This window comes from Pleurodeles waltl, chromosome 5 (assembly GCF_031143425.1).
Source record: "Pleurodeles waltl isolate 20211129_DDA chromosome 5, aPleWal1.hap1.20221129, whole genome shotgun sequence".
In the NCBI taxonomy this organism is placed as follows: Eukaryota; Metazoa; Chordata; class Amphibia; order Caudata; family Salamandridae; genus Pleurodeles; species Pleurodeles waltl.
This window is the reverse complement of record NC_090444.1, coordinates 63,247,119-63,269,303: the sequence shown is the minus strand read 5'-3', so window position 1 is coordinate 63,269,303 and position 22,185 is coordinate 63,247,119. Positions and strand designations below refer to the sequence as shown.

The window sequence follows — 22,185 nt, the reverse complement described above, 5'->3', positions numbered from 1 at the left end:
CCCAGAGTGCGACTTTCGTGGGGAATAGAAATACCATGGACTGCTTTAGAGCAGCTGACTTTGAGAAAGCATATATGATCTACTCAGCAAGCAAACAAATGTTTTCAGGGGAAGTAACTTGGTATGCTACACGTCATGCAAAACAAACTGAAGTGGGGAATTTTAGGAACAATCGCATTATCTCAACTTCAAAAAGAATGCTTGCTATTTGGCTTTAAAGAAATCATATGACAGCCTCAGGGAAATCAGAATCCCAAACTCAAACTCTGGAAAGTCTAGTATTGCCTAGTGAAAATCTCAGTGCACAGCAGCCCTGCACCTTTAAATTATATATTCCTTCATAAGTGCGCAAACGAGTCTCGAGTATATTTCACAATACAAGTGCAAAATGAAGCAAACAGCTTCAGTTTTTTCAAAATTTCATCTCTGCAGGATAACCAAAGAACCCGACCTATGTGGTGCCAAAAACAGATAGATCTGCCTTTTGAAACAGATAGAAGTAAAAAGCCTACAAAGTTCCCTTGGAGAAGTTCACAATAGCAGACAAAGATCTACAAAACTCTGGGTCTGATTTAGAACTTGGAGGATTGAATACCTTATCACAAGCGTGAAGGATATCCTGTCTGCCGTATTACGGTCTCCATGGGCTATAATGCTATGGTAATACGGCAGAGGGGATATTGGTCATGTTTGTGACAGAGTATTCCCCTCCGCCAAGTTCTAAATTAGGCCCACCATCTCTGCTACTTATAAATGACACTTGAACACACCCCTATCTGGCCACATATACAAATTCTAGGAGTAGATATCTCTTGACTTCTTATCCTCTGCTGGGCCTGAATGAGGAGTGGATCAGTGGCTACTCCTTAGTGAGTAATGTCTTCCCTTTTTTTTTTTTGATCGTCTAAGTATAGTAGTAACCCAACTATTATAGGAAGGACCATGGGCTATAGGAATCTCACAACGTTGTCTTACCTTGTGGGATGCCTGAAGGATTAGTACTAAATGCTGTTGATCAGGGGCACTCCTACCACAGAAAGCAGCGCAGGGCCTGGGGATCTCTTAACCTCCTCCTATGTGCTACACTTAGCATATGAATCAGAGGCGCCTCCTGGCACAGAAATTAATTCAGGGCGTAGGGATCTCTTAAGCCTCTCTGAAGTGCTATGTCTGAATCATGAATCAGAGTGACACTGGCACAGAAAGTAAGGTGGTTGTAGGGATCTTTTTATTTACTCCTATGTGCTATGTCTGAAGTATGAATCAGGAGCACCTCTGGCACAGAAGGTAATGGGGGACCTGACAATCTCTTATTTTTTTTATGTGCTGTGCTTAAAATATGGAGTCTCCTAGTACAGGGAAGCAATGTACAGTGCAGGAGTCTTCTTGCGTCTTCATCTCTGCTGTGCATAAAGAATCAACTAGGCCTTTCTCCTAGTACAGGAAACAATGCAAGGGTAGGAATCAATTTACGGACTGCCAGAACCAGAGATGATGCATGCTGCAGGAATGTTTTACTTCTTCCTTTGTGCAGTGTTTAAAAAATAAAATCAGGGGCATTTTCTGTCATAGTAAACAATCGAGTATAGGGCATTCTATACTCCTTCCAGTGAATTTCACCTGAAGGACAAGCAATCATGAATGCATGAAGGATGAATGATACTAAGCTTTCCTGGAATGGCAAAAAATGAAAGAACTTTGAAACGTTTTACCTCTGCAGGTGATCCATGTCTAACGGACGAGTAACTAGATGGTACTCATGACACAGTTAACAATGCAAGGTGTAAGAAATTCTTTAGAACCTGCCCTCGGATGAATCTAAGCGATGAGAGTTCGAGGTGCTTCTGGCATGCAGGACAATGTACATTTTAGGAATGTCTACATATCACACAATGGCTTTTAACTATAACATTTTACCCTCGAAAAATTCTCCTACTGTGTAAGTAAAGGATATGTTTAAACACAGGGAGCAAAAGCATAACATATCAACTTCCTGTCCTCATAGTTATATACTATAAAAAGTGTCCAGTGACTTCTCTGAAATCAGAAGATAAATTATGGGATTAAAACTTTCTCCACTCCTCCGTCACGCTGTATCTTGAACATCTGTGCCTGCGGGCTCTGCACTATACCTTCCTTGCTCAGAAGTACTATAAAGAACATGCATTCAATGTGTCTCAAAGTGGGTTACATTTGGATGAGACTCTGGTAGTGTAGTTAATCTACATTATATTACGAGACACAGTGTCAAAAGCAGAGTAGTGACAATCGGTAGGTTAGGGCCTTACCTTGGCATCCACAGGTTTGGTGGAAAACTTATCCCGCCGCTCCCCTTGCTCGTCATACAGAAGCACCACTCTGTCCACTGTGCAGACAGCAAACTTGGAATTATTTTGGGACCAAGCCATGCAGGTAACCTTTGCAGCCCCATCCTAGAATAAACCAAAATACATGCTGTCATTGTTTAATGTGGGCACCAAAAGTGTGTTTGCCACTAGTGATTCGGGTAGGATCAGTAGATGGGCAAAAGAATGATTTAGAAAGCAGAGTTGGGGATGTGGATGGTGATAATCACGGACAGTGAGTGAAAAGAGTAGGGCAGCGCAAACTAGACAAAACAACTGCAGTTACACTTGTGGCATTGTTGAACCAGTCCACTTAAAAATGTGCTTTCCTTGTATTATACAATATTGAAGATCACACGCTTGTATTGAAAAAGTGGCCCTCTGCTCCTGGTACTTGTGACACAAAGCACCTTGAAAGCTTCTCAGTTACACTACAGGGTTCTAAGTGGAGGTTGACTACTTGTATATATACATTGGATAGGTCCTGATAAAAGAAAAAGCAGTTGTCTACAAACAATTTACATATACTGGACTTAAGCAACAGAACTACTTGATGATAGTGCAAAGTACCTGCATCAACTTGTCCAATACTTGTCGAGGTAGCTTTGTGCTCGTCAAATATAAAATAATTACACCCAACTCTAAATTGTATAACAGCTGTACAGAAATAATAGCTGGCTTAAATGCTTGTCGACCTGAAGGAGCCTTCCGGACAGATTACCTAGTTCCCTGGGGGTTAATTTTACTAACAAATACCACTGAAATGTACATTACAATCTGAAATCTTCAGGGAAAAAATATTTAAAAGACCAGAAACACCCCATAATAGCTGATTATGCCACAGAAAACTGAAGCCAACATAAAATGATAAAACACACACAAAATATCTGGAATAACTTCATTCTGTAAAATCATTTTAGAATTGTCATCAGTGATGTCATAAATGATGTCGTGGAACATGTCATGAGTAATGTCATATGTGAGGTCATAAGCAGTGCACTGTGGAGGTTACAGTTAGTGCTAACTATAACTGGTGATTTTCTGTGTTTTTCAGTTCAAAACTTTAATGTTGCCACAACCAATTCACCATTATGTTAACATTTTTTTTTCTGCGAATATATAAATATAAAGGAGGGTTGTTTATATTCAGGATCAGGTTTCCATAGGGAATGCCGTTTTGTGTCGCTAATTACTGTGGCGCCATTAGAGGAATTGCCACAAAACTATCCAAAAAGTGCACTTTTTGCCTAGTTTGTACATGGAATGTTTCGCGGTGATTCACCAAGCGGGGGGGGGGGGAGGGGTGGGGTGGTCAGGCAAGAAAAAAAGCAGGGGGGTCCCAAAATGCATTTTTGTTTTCCCCATTCATTTTTCTATAGGAACTTTAGTCACAGCTACAGCCCAAACGCTTGAACAAATATCCACCAAATTTAGCAAAAAGCTAGAGCTTGGTCCAGAAAGAGTGCTTTTTTGTGATTTGATGTAAATCCATTCAAGGTTTTTTTAATAACTAAGGCTAAAAAAAAAACTGTGTATAACATGCCATGAAGGCTCCGCTCAAATGACCAATCTCATGCTGGGATTTGACTGGCGGCCACCACATCAACAAGAAAATGGCAGCAGCTACCTTAGGACTTGGGCTCAGTCCCGAGTGCTAAAGAAAATAAAACAAATTAAAAAAGGTTATAGAACAATAGAAGGGACTGGGTAGAGATACCCTGACCTCCTAGATGTGGGGCATTTTTTTTTTGCTTCGAATTTGTGGAGCATCCACAAATCCATAGAAAAGTTTTTTCTTGAATTTCTTTTTTTTTTTTTTTTTTTAAAGTGTGGGCTCCCGTTTACTATAAAAAAGAACCCCAGGGTAGGCCAGGTCCCGGCGACAGCACAAAACATTCTTTGGGAAAGAGAGGCACATGCCCCACCTCCCCGAGTCTCTGGGTAACCCATCCTCAGGCCTGTCATAAAAAGTAAAGAAGAGGGGGGTGGCCCCCTCCCCGAACCTCAACAGGCCCCATGGATATCATCCCCTGGGGCAGGATACCATTCTAGAGGGGAGGGGGCTGCAATCCCTCATCCCAAACCTCATTCCTATGGGCCAAGTTCCATTAAAAAGGGGAAGCGGGATATGCTGCCCACTTCCCAAGCCTTAATAGGACCCAAGGACTCCATCCCCTTGGACTGAATTGAATTCAAAAGGGGACAGGGGGGGGCTCTTGCGGGCAGAGAAACCAACACTGGTGCCGCCTAACAGGAGCAAAGAAAAACTGCTTCTACCGTTGGGCAGCAGCAATGCCAGCACCGCAGCACCCAGGATGGGTGTATGTAGGGAGCCGGCTGAGATCCCAGGGGCTCTGGGGCTTCTCCTGTGGCCCACAACTTACTGTTTGGTGGGTGCTGTGTGTGGGCACCAGGCCACCCAGCAGAACCACAGGCCCTAGAAGATGGGGTCCTCGTGGCCCAAAGTGGCTCAGAGAGTGGGCTGTGTGCCCCTTCCCCTTAAAAAAAAAAAAAAGCAAAAAACCCAAAGGATGGAGTACCCAGACCCGGATGTGGCTGTGGCCAGACCCTGCGTCCAACCCCGCGCCTTGCATGGGTGAAAGCTGTACACTGCGTAAGGTTGGAAGCAGGGCCTGCAGCCAGTCCTATGCCACACACCTCTAAAGAACATGAGTGGCATATGGCTGACTGCCTGCGGGGGGTTAGATGGAGGGGCTGTGGCCACCCCAGGCTGCGCATGGTCTTCAGCCGCATCTGGTTGGCTTTACGTAGGATAGTAAAAACGTTACTTAATGTTAAAAAAAAAACGTAGAAATTAACTGAAAAATACAAAGGTTAAGGTAACGTTATAGATAGATAAAAATTTCAGTGACAAAGTAACGTTTTAACATTGCAAAACCACTCAAATTTACAAGTTATAGTTCTCTCTATAACTATACCTCACCCCTAATGTAACACACTTGCACCCTTGCCATGCACTAATTTTTTTCACAAATCTGTTTATTATTATTTTGTCATATCATAACATTAAACTGTCAACAGCACCAGGATAACAGCTTTGTGCAATTACAATTCACTTGAATACACACATCCGAAAAAGGTAGGTGTAAGATCGCTTTATAACTAAACCTCCAGTCAACATATAGAGCAATAATTTGCCCAAGCTCACACAGCTCATTATTAACTGACATATAAGTCACAGAGAGAGAGTTCGTATGTAAAAAGCTGGAAGCTTGCAAATCCTTAAAATTATAACAGACAGTTCCATATCTCTGCAAACCGTTCGGAGGATCAGCTCATTCCTACCTACGTTGGAGTGTTTTTTAGTTCTTGCTGGTAGGCATATAGCGTAAACAGACCACAAATAACAGTGCAAACATTAACAACGGCTGGAGTACTATTTATACAGTCAGTAGATTGCGATTCAAGCGTGTCACTATTGGCATGGGAACCTCTCTGCATCATCCAATATTATCAATGGAGAACGGGATATCACCCTGGTAACATCTAGTTCCAACTCCAAGCTAGGTACCGAACCAAGCAACCAGACATCAACTCCCCCTCCCCCCCCCACCACCACACATTTCTGCTCCCTCAGCAGGCGCACATCCACCTCAACAGTTAAACTGGTTCCTCCTCAGCCGGGCCCCAACTCACACCCCGCAAGCATGAGAACATCTCTTCCCAGCTATCCAACAGCAGATATTTGCGCAGCCCCAGCGCGTCTTCTCTTTTCAACGCCACCCCCACCGCTCCTGCCCACACCTCAAATGAATACTTCCAGGCCTGTTCAGCTGGTGGGTCGGTCGATTTCCACCTACGAGTTACCAGGCGTTTAGTAGTTGTCAGGCCCAGGTCCGTGAATCGCACCGCAGCTCTATGCCACTCGCCTCTGGGAAAAAGGCCCAGCACACACGCCTCCCAGGTGAACGGAACCAGTTGCGACGTGCACTCCGATAGGTGGCCCACCAATGCACTCCAGAAACAACAACACAAGGATGGGCAGGACCATAGCATATGTATCATGTCTGCCTTTATATAAGAGCAACGGGACATGCTGCATCTTGACGAGAAAAATATCTGTTCACTCTGGCCGGAGTGAGGTAGGCTCTGGGAATGATATAAAATTGGATCAAACGAAATCTAGAATTGCGGGGTATAGTAGTATGGCCAGAGAGGGCCGACTTCCACTGCGCATCTGTGACTGAGGTGAATGCATCCCTGTCCCAGGCCGCGCACATCGCATTCTAGGACTGTGTGCACGTGCAGCGTATCAGTAAACCATCAAATCAGGGGCCGCCCCTGCCCCATCACCAGTATGTACTGTATCAGCGAGTGCGTGGGAGGGGCCACCGACACATCACCCCACCTGGACATCAAAGCCCTCAACAACGAGTTATATAACAAAAACTGCCCTGCATGCTGCCCCGACTCCTGAAGCCTAGAGAATGGAATTAGCCTACCATCCTCGTAGAGGTCCCCTACTGTATACAACTCCGTTGCATGCCATGTGCGCAACTCAGAACCCGACGTGATCTTAGGGCCACACGGAGTACCCAACAACGCCAAGGCTGGAGCAAACAGGACAACCACCCCCAGTGAGGCGCAGGGACCTACGATAACAGCTGCATGCCACCTTGAGGGATAATTGTTCCGGCAATGCCACGCGTGCGAGTGGATGAAATAAGTGCGACACCTGCGTTAGGGACCAAGAGCCATGTGTGGACACCGTATCCGCGAGATGAAGGCCCGGCAGCCATTTGGACACCCACTGGAGCTGAGAGGCCAGATAGTAGTGCTCTAAATTAGGAACCGTCAGACCACCACTCTCTAGCGGCAAGTACAGTTTTTTCAGCGTAACTCTGCAGCAACCCCCATTCCAAATAAATTCCCTCAACGTCCTAAAGAAGCTAGGGGGGATATAGTGCGGAAGGTTAGAAAAGTAATATAATAGGCGCGGTAAGACTATCATTTTTAAAAGCGCTATCCAGAGAACAGAGGGGAGTGGAGTTAGTCTGATCCCTGGGCCATGTGTTTATAGGTAAAGTTAATATGTAAGAAAATATTTTTTGGGATGCCACACGTTATTTGCAAATATGTTGCAATGCTCGTCGCGGACCCCCAATGTAACATTGCAACGAATTTGCAAATAACAGCGACAACAACAAAAAATTTGGGAAGTGTCAGATAGATAATTTTGTTTAGCGATAGAAGTAGTGAGACACTCGTGCTTGCCCTCACAGATGTACTGACACCCTGATGTAGTGACTCACCAAGTGAGTCAGACCCTCGTGCACTCACAGACTGTATCAGACTGTTATGCAGCCACTCAGACACTCACTAATACCCTTATGCACTGAATGATAGATGCATTTAGAGTTTCAAGCACTCACACACACCCATTCAGCATCTCATGCACTCACTCAGAAACCAACTCATAGCGCTTGCATATAGTGAAAGACCGATTGAGAGTCTCATGTGTTCACTTACATATCCACTCAGACCCTAATGGACTGAGTGAGAGACTCACTGACATCTTTACGTACTCCCTCTGCAGCCAGTGAGACTCTCAAGCACTCATTCACAAAGCCAGTGAGCCCCTCATGCACTCACTCAGAGACCCACCAAGATTATTACATATTCTCTGACAGATCCAATCAGACTGTTATGCACTCACTCACAGACTCACTGACACTGTTGCGCACTCAGTGAGAGACGTAATCAGACTGTTACGCATTAACTCACTGACAGCGTTATGCATTCACTCAGACATGCAGTGACAGTGACATGGAGTAAGTGACACACCCATTCAGACCCTCATGCACTTACTCAGACAACTCACCTACATTGTTACACACTCACAGACCCAAATCATACTTTTATTCGGTCACTCAGAAACTCACTCAGTAGCATGCACATAGTCACAGTCACATAGATGTTCTGATGACCTTAGTCATAGATCAACTCAGACTTTGGCACACTTTCTTACACACCTAGTGGGACCCTAATGCACTCAGTCACAGATGTAGTCATTTACATATAAAGTCAGACCCATAGCCACTTTATATAGTATAAAAATAGTTAAACGTATGTATATGTAATGTTAGAAATGTATACATCTGTCTGTTGACTATCTTAAAATTTCAAAATGCATGTCTGAGTGTTAATATATTTTATATATACTTATTTTTGAAAGGGCAGGTGTGCATTGAAAGCCTGCTTTTTTTTCCGTTGTCGAAAATATTATGATTATCATTTTTTTTTTTTTAAAGACACTGATGAAGAAAATTAAGAAGAGTTTTGGGCAATAGGGTGGCCCTGTCAAGAGCCTTTGAGTTTATAGTAACTATTTTTTAGTTACATGCAAGTGTGGATGCACAGTTTTAGGTTGGAAAGAAAAAAAACTCTGTTGCCTTCATCTGTAAAAAGGACATGTCACTTCTATATATAGTACTGATATGAAAGCGCAGATTGTCGTTATATATACAGCCCATGCTATGGTTCCTGAGGAATGTAGAAACAGCTTTATTAACATGTTTCCTGGCTTTGTCAATCTGAGGACAGAATTTATTTGACCACTTCTATTTTTGTCTTTAACATATGTTGGAATAAACAAAGAGTGTGAGGGAAAGATCTCATGGACTGTGCAAAGGTATCCTTCATTCCGATTTACGACACCAGTCAGTGTGCCTAGATCATTTACAACACGGTGCACAATCACGAGGTCAGTGGGTTGAAAAATCGGTGATTCTTTCAACCAAATGCAGCAATTAATTCCACGCTAACACTCTCTGGCCAATCCACTTACTGTCCACATTACACAAACCCAAGTCCCTGTCAATTCTACTCTTTCTAGCGGCCCCTCTAGCCCAAAACGCATAGCTGTGCCAAACAATCCACACTCTAACCATTGTGAAGCAGCAGGAGTAGTGAGGAAAAGGCTGGAGCTGATGAGCAGTAAGTAGATGTTTCATTGGCTGTGGTAAAATGTAAATGTGTACTGCAGAGGTTGATATGCTTAGGAATCTGTACAGTAAACCACGCCAGTTACAGCTCTCTGTATAAAAAGTATGGCCATTTTAGAATGTGCACTGAACTTGTAACTGTGGGTCTAGTGGGTTGCTATGCAGGCTGTGCTAACACTGTAATGAAGGAAGGCTCTTAAAGAGACTGCTGTGTATTTGTAAAAGTGAAACGCTTTGAATGGACTATTTGATAATAAAGATTGTTTTTCGTACCAAGGGATAGGTGATTATGTTAAATATCCTCTTTAAGTCATCAAACTAGCAACACAATGTGTTTTATAACACCCATTTTTTCGTGAATGTTGGAAATGGCCTTTCTACAGGGTCACCACCAAACTTTTTGCCTTCCTCCTCCTCTTTTTCTGACCTCATTTTTGCTGGTGTTAGCACTCTGCACACTTTGCCACTGCTAATCAGTGCTAAAGTGCATATGCTCTCTCCTTAAAACATGGTGACATTGGCTCATACCCAATTGGCTTATTTAATTTACTTGCAAGTCCCCAGTAAAGTGCCCTACATGTGCCCAGGGCCTGTATGTGAGAAGGTAGCCTCTTTCTAGCATGGTTACCCAAATTTTGGCCTGTTTATCCGTGTGTTTGTACTGTCTCACTGGGATCCTGCTAGCCAGGACCCCAGTGCTCATAGTTTGTGCCTATGGGTGTTGTAAGTATGATTGACTGTGTCACTGGAGTTCTGCTAACCCGAACTCCAGTGCTTATGCTCTCTCAGTTTACCAAAATTTGTCACTATAGCTTAGTGACTCCATATACCAATTCTAATTGGCACACTGGATCCCCTCCCCCCTTATAAGTCCCTAGTATATGATACCTAGGTACCCAGGTGTAAGGGAATGCCTCCTTGGCATGGTTACCCCCTGACTTTTTGCCTTTGCCGATGCTAAGGCACGATTTGAAAGTGTGCTGGGACCCTGCTTACCAGGCCCCAGCACCAGTGTTCTTTCCCTAAACTGTACCTTTGTCTCCACAATTGGCACAACCCTGGCACTCAGGTAAGTCCCTTGTAACTGGTACCCCTGGTACCAAGGGCCCTGATGCCAGGGAAGGTCTCTAAGGGCTGCAGCATGTCTTATGCCACTCTAGGGACCCCCCACTCAGCACATACACACTGCTTCACAGCTTGTGTGTGCTGGTGGGGAGAAAATGACTAAGTCGACATGGCACTCCCCTCAGAGTGCCATGCCAACCTCACACTGCCTGTGGCATAGGTAAGTCACCCCTCTAGCAGGCCTTACAGCCCTAAGGCAGGGTGCACTATACCACAGGTGAGGGCATATATGAATGAGCACTATGCCCCTACAGTGTCTAAGCAAAACCTTAGACATTGTAAGTGCAGGGAAGCCATAAGAGTATATGGTCTGGGAGTCTGTCAAACACGAACTCCACAGCACCATAACGGCTACACTGAAAACTGGGAAGTTTAGTATCAAACTTCTCAGCACAATAAATGCACACTGATGCCAGTATGCACTTTATTGTAAAATACACCCAAAGGACATCTTAGAGATGCCCCCTGAAAACATACCCGACTTCCACTGTGGGCTGACTAGTTTTTGCCAGCCTGCCACACACCAGACATGTTGCTGGCCACATGGGGAGAGTGCCTTTGTCACTCTGTGGCCAAGAACAAAGCCTGTACTGAGTGGAGGTGCTTCTCACCTCACCCTGCAGGAACTGTAACACCTGGCGGTGAGCCTCAACTGCTCACCGCCTTTGTTACAGCGCCACAGGGCATCCCAGCTAGTGGAGATGCCCACCCCTCCGGCCACTGCCCCCACTTTTGGCAGCAAGGCTGGAGGAGATAATGAGAAAAACAAGGAGGAGCCACCCCACAGTCAGGACAGCCCCTAAGGTGTCCCGAGCTGAGGTGACTCTTACTTTTAGAAATCCTCCATCTTGTAGAAGGAGGATTCCCCCAATAGGATTAGGGATGTGCCCCCCTCCTCACAGGGAGGAGGCACAAAAAGGGTGTAGCCACCCTCAAGGACAGTAGCCATTGGCTACTGCCCTCCCAGACCTAAACACACCTCTAAATTCAGTATTTAGGGGCTCCCAGAACGGAGGAAGATAGATTCCTGCAACCTAAAGAAGAAGAAGGACTGCTGACCTGAAACCCTGCAGTGAAAACAGAGACGACAAATTATTTGGCCCCAGCCCCACCGGCCTGTCTCCCTACTTCGAAGCAAACTGCAACCGCGACGCATCCAACAGGGTCCAGCGACCTCTGAAGCCTCAGAGGACTATCCTGCATCTAAAGGACCAAGAAGCACCCGAGAACAGCAGCCCTGTTCAACAAACTGCAACTTTCTGAAACAAAGAAGCAACTTTTAAAGACGGCACGTTTTCCGCCGGAAGCGTGAGACTTTCCACTCTGCACCAGACGCCCCGGCTCGACCTGCGGAAAACTACAGGGAGGAGTCCCCGGCGACTGCGAGCCCGTGAGTAGCCAGAGTTGACCCCCCCCTGGGTCCCCACTGCGATGCCTGCAGAGGAAATCCAGAGGCTCCCCCTGACCGCGACTGCCTGTAACAAGGAACCCCACACCTGGAACCAGCACTGCACCGCAGCCCCCAGGACCTGAAGGAACCGAACTCCAGTGCAGGAGCGACCCCCAGGAGACTCTCTGCCTAGCCCAGGTGGTGGCTATCCTGAGGAGCCCCCCTTCTGTGCCTGCCTGCATCGTTGAAGAGACCCCCGGGTCTCTCCATTGATTCTTATCTGAAACCAGACACCTGGTTGCACTCTGCACCCGGCCGCCCCTGTGCTGCTGAGGGTGTACTTTCTGTGCCTGCTTGTGTCCCCCCCAAGTGCCCTACAAAACCCCTCTGGTCTGCCCTGCGAGGACGCGGGTACTTACCTGCTGGCAGACTGGAACCAGGGCACCCCTGTTTCCAATTAAGCCTATGTGTTTTGGGTACCTCTTTGACCTCTGCACCTGACCGGCCCTGAGCTGCTGGTGTGGTAACTTTGGGGTTGCCTTGAACCCCCCCAACGGTGGGCTACTTTGGACCCAACTTTGAACCCTGTAAGTGTTTTACTTACCTGTGAATTTAACAATTACTTACCTCCCCCAGGAACTGTTGATTTTTGCCTTTGAGTGTGTGTTCCTCATTTATTGCCTGTGTGTGTACAACAAATGCTTAACACTACCCTCTGATCAGCCTACTGCTCGACCACACTACCACAAAAATAGAGCATTAGAATTATCTCTTTTTGCCACTATCTTACCTCTAAGAGGAACCCTTGAACTATGTGCACACTATTTCTTACTTTGAAATAGTATATAAAGAGCCAACTTCCTACACCAGGGCATTGGAGTTCCAGGAGATCCTTATGGGCTGCAGCATTTCTTTTGCCACCCATAAGGAGCTCATACAAAACACTCCTTCAGGACTGTCACTGCAGCCTGAGTGAAATAGTGCACACACTATTTCACAGCCATTTTCACTGCACCAGGTAACTTATAAGTCACCTATATGTCTAACCTTCAGTTACTGAAGGCTAGGTGCAAAGTTACTGTGTGTGAGGGCACCCTTGCACTAGCAAAGGTGTCCCCACATTGTCCAGGGCCAATTCCCCGGACTTCGTGAGTGCGGGGACACCATTCTAAGCATGCACTACATATATGTCAATACATATATGTACCTTCACAATAGTAACTCCGAATATGGCCATGTGAGGTGTCTATAATTGTGAAATTGAACCCCCAATCCAAACCTGGTATCAAAGGGTCAATTCCATGCACCCTGGGGGCTCCACCATAGGCTCCCAGCACTGCCAAACCAGCTCTCTGAGGTTTCCACTGCAGCACCACCTGCTGCCACCTCACAGACAGGATTCTGCCCTCCTGGGTATTGAGCAGCTCAATCCCAGGAAGGCGGAACAATGCATTTCCTTTAGGAGAGGGGTGTTACACCCTCTCTCATTGGAAATAGGTTTTACAGGCATGGGAGGGGTATCCTCCCAGAGCCTCTGGAAATGCTTTGAAGGGCTCAAACTGTGCCCTCCTTGCATAATCCAGTCTACACCGGTTCAGGGACCCCCAGTCCCTGCTCTGGCACGAAACTGGACAAAGGAAAGGGGAGTGACCACTCACCTGTCCATCACCACCCCAGAGCTCTTCCCGTGTGTCCCAGACCTCAGCCATCTTGTTTTCCAAGGTGTGGGGACCCTCTGAGTGGCCAGTGCCAACAGGTGGTGTCACAGACCCTTCTGATAGGTGCATGCCTGGGTAGGTAGCCCATCTCCCTCTCAGGGCTATTTAGGATCTCTCCTCTGGGTGTTTCCTCAGATTCGGTTTGCAAGAGTCCACCGAGACTCCTCTGCATCAGCTTCTGGCCGTCAGATAAACGGCAGACTGCTCCAGGAACCGCTGTAACTTCAACAAAGTATCCAGGAAGGCTACTGTGACCTGCAACTTCAGCTCCAGCCAGCAACTGCAACAGTTTCCAGGTTGTGGACACTCTGAGGACTGCCTGTCTTCATCCTGCACCAGAAGAACCAAAGGAATCTCCTGTGGAGTGACTGAGTCACTTCTCTGCAACTATGACCGGTACTCTGGGACTCCTCTCCTGTCGAAGAGCGTGATCCCTGGAACACAGGTGGTGGACCGAAATGAACCTGACTGTCCGAAGGTCCAGCTGTCCAAATTTGGAGGAGGTAAGGGCTTGCCTCCCCGTGCCAGACAGTACTCCTGTACATCATGTCCTATGCAGCTCTTGGGCTTCTGTGCATTTCTTCCAAAAGTTCTTCGTGCACAGCGTAGCCCAGGTCCCCAGCACTCTATCCTGCAAAGCTCAGCTCCCAAAGTTGATCGGCGGCATGGGATCCCTCTGTGTAGTGCTGAGACGACCGCACTTTGCAACTCCTTTCTCCCCGTGTCCTGGGACTCTCATGGATGCTGCCTGGTTTTAGGAGGGCTCTCTGATGCGCTGAGATCCCCCTCTGTCTCCTCAGTCCTAGTTGAGACCCAAAGGTCCCTCCTGGGTCCGGGCAGCTCCTCTTTGACGCAAAACACGTTCTTGCGTGAACCAAGGTGCAAACAGCCTGCATCTAACAACTTAACGTGGGACATCGCTTGCACCATGCAGGAACCCGCAGCTATCTTATTTGGTGCATTTCTGTACTTTTCTTTCAACCGGAGAATCCACTTTTGCACCTTGTTCCAGGTCGGCAGGAGCTCCTGTTCTTCCTGGACTCTTCATTGACTTCTGGACTTGGTCTGCTCTCTCCACAGGTCTTCAGGTCCAGGAATCCATTGTTGGTTTCTTGCAGTCTTGCTTGCTTCTTGCATAATCCTTCACCACAACTTCTAGTGTGTTCTGAGGAAACTTGCTGTACTTTACTCCCATTTTCCTCGGCTCTGGGGTTGGGTACTTTATTTACCTTTGGTATTTTCTTACACTCCCAGGGCCCCTCTACACACTACACTTGCCTAGGGGGCAATCCGACGTTCGCATTCCACTATTTTAGTATATGGTTTGTGTTGCCCCTAGGCCCATTGCAATCTATTGCGTTTTCACTGTATACACTATTATGTGACGGTTTACTTACCTGATTTTGGTTACTAGTGTATATATTGTGTATAATACTTACCTCCAGAAGGAGTATTGCCATTAAGATATTTTTGGCCTTGTGACACTAAAAATAAAGTACCTTTATTTTTGGTAACACGGAGTATTGTCTTTTATTGTGTATAAGTACTGTGTGAATATAGTGGTATTACAAGAGCTTTGTATGTCTCCTAGTTCAGCCTTGGCTGCTCTGCTACAGCTACCCCTTTACAACCTAAACTGCTAGACACTGCCTACATTTCACTAATAAAGGATAACTGGACCTGGTATAAAGGGGTACGTACCATAGGTACCCGCTACAAACCAGGCCAGCCTCCTACACTGTAGATTAAATGCTACAGGTAGACCTGCAGCACTGGTTGTGCCACCCACATAAGTAGCCCTAACCATGCCTCAGGCCTGCCACAGCAAGGCCTGTGTGTGCAGTTTCACTGCCACTTCGACTGTCATTTAAAAGTACTTGTCAAGCCTTAAACACCCCTTTTTCTACATATAAGTCACCCCTAAGGTGGGCCCTAGGTAACCCATAGAGCAGGGTGCTATGTAGATAAAAGGCAGGACATATACCTGTGTAGTTTATATGGTCTGGTAAAACCCCTAAATTTGTTTTCCACTACTGTGAGGCCTGCTCCTTTCATAGGATAGCATTAGGGCTACCTTCATATTCTGTTTGAGTGGTAGATTCTGATCTGAAAGGGGTAACCAGGTCATGTTTAGTATGGCCATAACGGTAATAGAAAATCTTGCTGATTGGTGAAGTTGGATTTAATATTGATATTCTAGAAATGCCACATTTAGAAAGTGAGCATTTCTCTAGACTCAAATCCTTCTGTGCCTTACAGCCTGTCTCCAATCCACGTCTGGCTGGGCTGGTTGACAGCTCCCTTGTTCATTTCATCGAGACAACCACAAACAGGGGATGCTCAGTCACACCTGCATACTGAATGGGTCTTCCTGGGATGGAAAGGTGGAGGGCCTGACACTTACATGTCAAAGGACAGTGGCCTGCCTCACACAATGGACTGCCAAACCCGCTTCTGGGACCCTGGCAGACAGGATGGAACTGAAAGGGGACCTGGTGCACTTCTAAGCCACTCTTTGAAGCCTCCCCCACTTCAAATGCACATTAGGGTATTTCAACTGGATCCCAGACACTACCAACTCACACACTTCTTGACAAGATAGCTACTGGGAAAGAAACTATGAACCAGAACCTGCAACCTACTAAGAGAAGCTGCCTGGCTGCCCAAAAGACTCACCTGACTGCTTTGCTGTAAAGGACTGCTGCCTTGCTGTTGCCCTACTGCCCTATGGCTCTGCTGAAAGGTGCTCTCCAAGGGCTTGGATTGAGCTTGCCTCCAGTTTCCTGAAGTCTCAGGGCCAAAAAGACTTCATGTCTGCAAAGAACTTCTTGTGCGGCGAAAATTGACGCACAGCCTGCTGGAATCGACGCACAGCCGGCCCTGCAGTGAAAAAAATCACTGCATTGCTGAACCGGAATGATGCAGCCCGGCTCCCTGAGTGGAGATTGACGCAGCGTCAGCATTGTGACTAGAACTTCGATGCACGGCCCACCGGATCGACGCATCATTGAGCCGGAACGAAGCAGCCCAACTTCCTGTGAGAGGAATCGACCAGCGCCTGCCGTGCGACAGAGATTTCCCTACTTCACCCACCGGATCGACGCAGCTCCTGTGACCTCGTCCTGCATGCCCAGGATTTCTCTGCATCGTCCCCGGGCGTCCAAATACTCCACAACCCAAAGAGAATCCAAGTCTGCTTGCCGGAAATCGAAGCAAAGCCCTTGCTGCGTGGAAAAGCATTGACGCATTGTCTGTGTGCGCCCAGAGAAACCAACGCAGACCTCCCTGTTTTCCACAGATCCCCTCCTCTGAGGTCCTGTGGGGATAATTTAGACATAAACCAGGTTCTTTGCGCTCACAAGAGACCATAGTTACTTTTAAGAACTAAAGACTCTATTTAGCATAACAAAAGTGATATTTCAACTTGTATTTGTCACATCTTGACTGCTTTGACCCTTAATCTACTCAGATAAATATTCTATATTTTTCTAAACCTATGTGGTGTATTTTTGTGGTATTATACTGTGTTATTGCACAAATACTTTACACATTGCTTTCTAAGTTAAACCTGACTGCTCAGTGCCGAGCTACCACAGGGTGGGCACAAAATAATTTAAATTGTGTGTAACTTACACTGACTAGTGAGAGGGTCCTTGCTTGGACAGGGGGTAACCTGACTGCCAACCAAAGACCCCATTTCTAATAGTGAAGTATTTGTGATAATTGCAGTTAAACTGCAATCATGAAAAAAAGACGCCTACCACACTTAGCTTAAAAAGTGCGTCAAAGGGTTAACTGATAGCAGCCATTAAGAACATGTCCTGCAAAAGAAAAAAATTAAAGGCATGCTTTTATTTGCTGTAATGTGAAATATCACACAGTGCAAAGTGCAAAAGACTGCAATATATGGTTGCTAAGTATAAGAGTATTGACCCTTTCTTATGCTAAGGTTTTCTCAGTTGCTGAGAATATTTAAACTATCAGAGATAAGAATAAGAAATCTGGAATATAAAGTATTTTTCAGGTATGTAAATTTTATTTGAAAGTGACTAAAAAATTTTTTTTAACAGTAATAAAACAGTCTAACAAATCTAATAAATGTAATTAAACTAGATAAAATATGGCAGGTTTGTGTGTGGGTTAATTAACTGATGTGTTCTTTAAACTGCTAATGATTTACATGTGCAGTAGTATAGTACTTTACATAGTATAATATTTAGTGTATAAATGTGGCTTAGATTTTCTAGTAGTGACCGTTTATAGTTGCCACCTTCTCATGTAATGTGTAAGCTATTTGTAACTACAGATCATATGTTTTTGTACATTTTACTGATCTCAGAGATATGCTGTGATTATGTTATAAAGTATAGTATTTGAATTTAAATATGGTACATATTTTTTGGGATGTGGACAATAAATGTTTTTTCATATATATATATATATATATATATATATATGTTAGTACTGACAGAATGTTTTCATGTATGGAGTGGAATGCCGTTTTTGGAATGGTTACAGGTAGTAATGCAAATGCCATGGGGACCACCACCTATCCTAATGTAAATTTTAAAAAAATGTGAATGGGCTGCATAGAGAACCTCAAAACCTGGAGGACAACCACCTCCCTGGCATATATTCAACTTTGTAGCGGTGCCACACACCTCCTTCAAAGAGCCACAGATCACCCTGGGGACCACCATCCCTCACAGCTAATACCTCCTATGTCACAGGGTGCACACCCATTCTTTCTCCCACTCACACACGGACTAACAAACTTATGCACTCACTCAGAAAACCATTCAGTCATGTACCCACTCACATACTCACTACTCGTGTTCACCCACTCACATTCTCAGAGACTCTTGTACAACTACTCACAGATCTACTCAGATGTTATGTATGCACTCGCAATCCCACTCAGACATGCAGTCACAGACCCACTGACACCCTCATGCATCCACTCACACACACTGATGCACTAATTAAAATACTAATGTATGCACCCTTACACCCAGTCACTCTCAGACGCAATCTGACCCGCAAATCCACCCTCTAACATATTCTTGCACTCACTAAATTTGTGGCCAACTTCAGTTCCGCACAGGTAATGGGCAGTGTACACTAGGAGGTTGGGTAGTTAGATGGGTTGGCTACAGGGTTGTGTTTGAAGGCTAGCCATTGTAAGCAACCTCTACTTCGAATGGGAGAAAGTTGTACATTGTGCAAGATTGATTGATTATAGAGAGTTGGCCTCAGGGCCCAATCACTGCCATGCACAGGAGATGAATATGTGTGACACTGTTGCATTAATATAAAGTAATGTAAATTACTAGATGCTCAAAAAAACATAGAAATTCCCTAAAAAAATAAAGTTTAAATGGATGTAATAGTTAGGAAACTGAATGTAAAAAAACATAGAAATTCATTAGAAAAAAAAACAAAAGTTACAGGAACCTTATAATTGGGAAACTGAATTACAAAAAACATAAAAATCTCACTGAAAAAAACAATGGTTACAGGGACCTTATAGCTAGGAAACAGAATTATAAAAACCATAGAAGTTCACTGAAGAAAAAAAAAAAAGAAAAAAAAAAAAAAAATCAAGGTTACGGGACGTTATAGTTAGGTGAAAAGTTGAAACCTACAAAACCTGTGAAATTCAGCAGTCATAGTTAGCTGAGGTAATTAATGCACTGCTTATGACCTCACATATTACATCCCTCATGACATGGTCAGTGCCACCACTGATGGCACTCTGCAGAGAGGTTAAGGAATGTATGGTGAGTATGTATTCTGAGCCCGGTTATGACCCACTGACACGCGCTCTTGGAACTTCACCCTGCGTCTGGCTCCTACTCCACAACTCCCAGTCATGGGTGACCACGAACTGAACTCACAGTGCTACAGAGGCGCAACTCTTCACACTATACAGGAGTCATGTTTAAAGGGGACAAAACTACAGAAACACCCCGTGCTGGAATGTGAAATACTCTAAGGCAGAGGTCTTCAAACTGGGGGGCCTCAAGTGATCCCAGGGGGGCGCCAGATTCTGGCCAGAAGAAATATTATACAGATAACAGGCCTTTGTTTTAAGCAGAAGCATGTTATTGCAGTTTTAAAGAGGTAACAGTACCTAACTGCAATGTTTAAATAGGTTTAGACATATTTAAACATTGCCATCTTTCTAAAATAATTGTGAAAAATTCTGAGGGGGGGCCCAAAGATTTTTATTTTTCAACTGGGGGGCGCGGCACTAAAAAGTTTGAAGACCACTGCTCTAAGGGAATGCAAGATTAAGCAAAGCAGGCAATGTTGACAATAACAACGCGGCTCTTGCTGGCTATCTCAGGGGGGCATTTACAGAGAAGTCGCCGCCGGGCATCTCCCCCCGCCGGGCTGGCCTTTCAGTGCTTCCTCCACACTGAGGCACTAGACAGGAGGCTAGGCGTGCACACCCCGTCATCACCGACGGTCAGCGAGCCCCGGCCGGCCGACCACACCCCCCCCCCCCGGGCCCCCGCCTCACCTGCGGGGCGAGCAGGGTCTTCATGTGCTTGAGCTGCATGACGCCGCCGCCGCCGCTCTCTCCTCCCGGGGCCTCCGCTCGGCCGGGCCCCGCCCCCTCACGCGTAACCCGGGCAACAAACTGTACACACTCCCAGCGGCGCGCACGGATGACGACCTACGCTGTCGTCGGGTGCGCCGAGCACCATGTCAACAGCGGAGGGCGCGGCCGAGCGACGGCGTGTGGAACTGGCGCGCGGCGTACGCGTCTGCGTCACAGCTTCGGTTTGCGGGACCGTCAGTGGCCGGACAACGCCGCCCCCGGCTGCACGCGCCCCTCTTCTGAAGCCGCAGACAGGGGGGTTAAACAAACTCGTGGACTGTATTTTCTCCTCTGGCTTGCGTGGTACTGCAGGGGCGACGGCTAAAATAAAATATCGCGCTTCCCGCCGCAGAGGCAAGAGACTTCTCTCCTGCCGCAGCATCGTGTTTCTGAAACGCAAAATGTACTGAACATCTCCAGGGGCGGTGCCTCGGTTGGGGCGTTCCCCCCCCCCCAATAAATACATTAGTAAGATTTTTTTAAAAGTATTATTTAGGGCAGCAGTGTGAGGCTTGAATGCGCATGTAACTTAGCGAGGAGCGCTTGAGGCAGCGCCAGTGTAGGAGCTCCACGAGGCGCATGTCGGGTTGGACGGCAGCCGTCTCCGGCCAACCCGACATGCGCACTAGGTCTGGCACAACAGCGCACATCAGTGAGCCGAGGGCGACTCAAAGGCGCAGCCCCTGGTCTCAGTAATGAGCGGTGAGGTCCCCTGCCCCTGGGCCGGGAATGGCTAACACTACACACTCTGACTGACGCAGCAGTGTTGTTGCGCGGAGCCTGGAATTATGGAAGTGCAATAAATGTGCACCTGAGGAAAGGCAGCGCAGGGGTAGGAGAGGAGGCTGTCTGTCTCCCTGTGGCCTTCCTTTTTCGTCAATTTTGTGCAGCACCCCACAAGGAGGAGAGATAGGCCGCACAGTAGGCGTTTGGCCTTGACTGATAAAGAATAAGCTCCATTTATAACTGAGCTTAGCTTAGTTCGTTGAGTTTCATTCCACATACTCCCAGGTAAGTAGGTTTAGTAAAAAACAGTTTGTCTAATAAAATAACCTCATGCAATTCGATTGGGATCCGAATTAATGTGATGTTTATGACGATGTACTCGTAGTCCATATCATATTGCTGACCTGATGCGTTTTTCGCCTGAAGAAAGAAAGCAATAATGTCGGATGAGCGGTGTTCCAAGAACTGTGGAAAATAAGTATTTGTGGTGCTGGCACATAGCTCAGGCTCCAGAGCATGAAAGTGCACGTTAGTCTGTAAATGTAAACTTTTTGTCAGGCGCTTTATAGTAGGCCTCAAAATTACTGCATGTTGACACGCATAACGCAGACATCAATAAAAAAAAACTTGTGGAAAACTGCACTTTTGAAACAGCTGTTTTCAAATGGGAGGAGCAATTTGCCGAAATACACAATTCTGCAGCACGCAGGACTATGTAACATTTACTTAAATTGCTCTCAAGTCTATAAGCTTTTCTTAACGTCGCAGAATTTGCAATCATATGATAAATATGGGGAGTACAGTACAGTCGGAACAATGCAGTTTATTTTTAAAAAGCCACTGATATAATGTTCCATCTAAATGGACGCATAGGTCATGTCAGGGAAAGATGATAAAACACTCCTAGAATTGAGAGCAGAAAGTCATAGATGCATACGTTTGTTGATTGCAATGATGGCCACCTCCTCCATAGCATTTTAGAAAACTAAGTACATTTATGTCATTCCTGCGCCGGGCTCGCAGACTCCAAGGCCCATAGATAATTGATTGTGGCAGTCATTACATGACTATACCAGGCTGCTAATCCGTGGAGCTGGTGTTGATCCAGACATAAGTCAGCACGTTATCGATGTCGCATTCCTTGGGGCTGCTGTTGATTCAGACATAAGTCAACACATTATTTTTGTCGCACTCTGATCTCGGCAGCAGACCATGGGCTAACACAGTGCCCTGACTACCACATATGCTAAGTGTAAGGAAATGCCTCTTTGGCATGGTTACCCCCAACCTTTTGTTGATGCCAGTTACG

General features: G+C 45.9%; 1 protein-coding gene across 2 annotated transcripts in view; it reads right to left on the bottom strand.

The window, feature by feature from the left end:
• IFT172 (intraflagellar transport 172) overlaps positions 1 to 20,196 on the bottom strand; it is a 589,829-nt gene extending 569,633 nt beyond the window's left edge. For both annotated transcript variants that reach the window (XM_069233572.1, XM_069233571.1), the window contains exons 1-2: positions 20,070 to 20,196; positions 2,289 to 2,432 (exon numbers count right to left, since the gene is read on the bottom strand). In XM_069233572.1, coding sequence (XP_069089673.1) covers positions 2,289 to 2,432; positions 20,070 to 20,108 — 183 coding nt within the window. In that variant the 5' untranslated portion in view covers positions 20,109 to 20,196. The remainder of the gene's footprint in view (positions 1 to 2,288; positions 2,433 to 20,069) is intronic.
• Between the last annotated feature and the right edge of the window lie 1,989 nt (positions 20,197 to 22,185).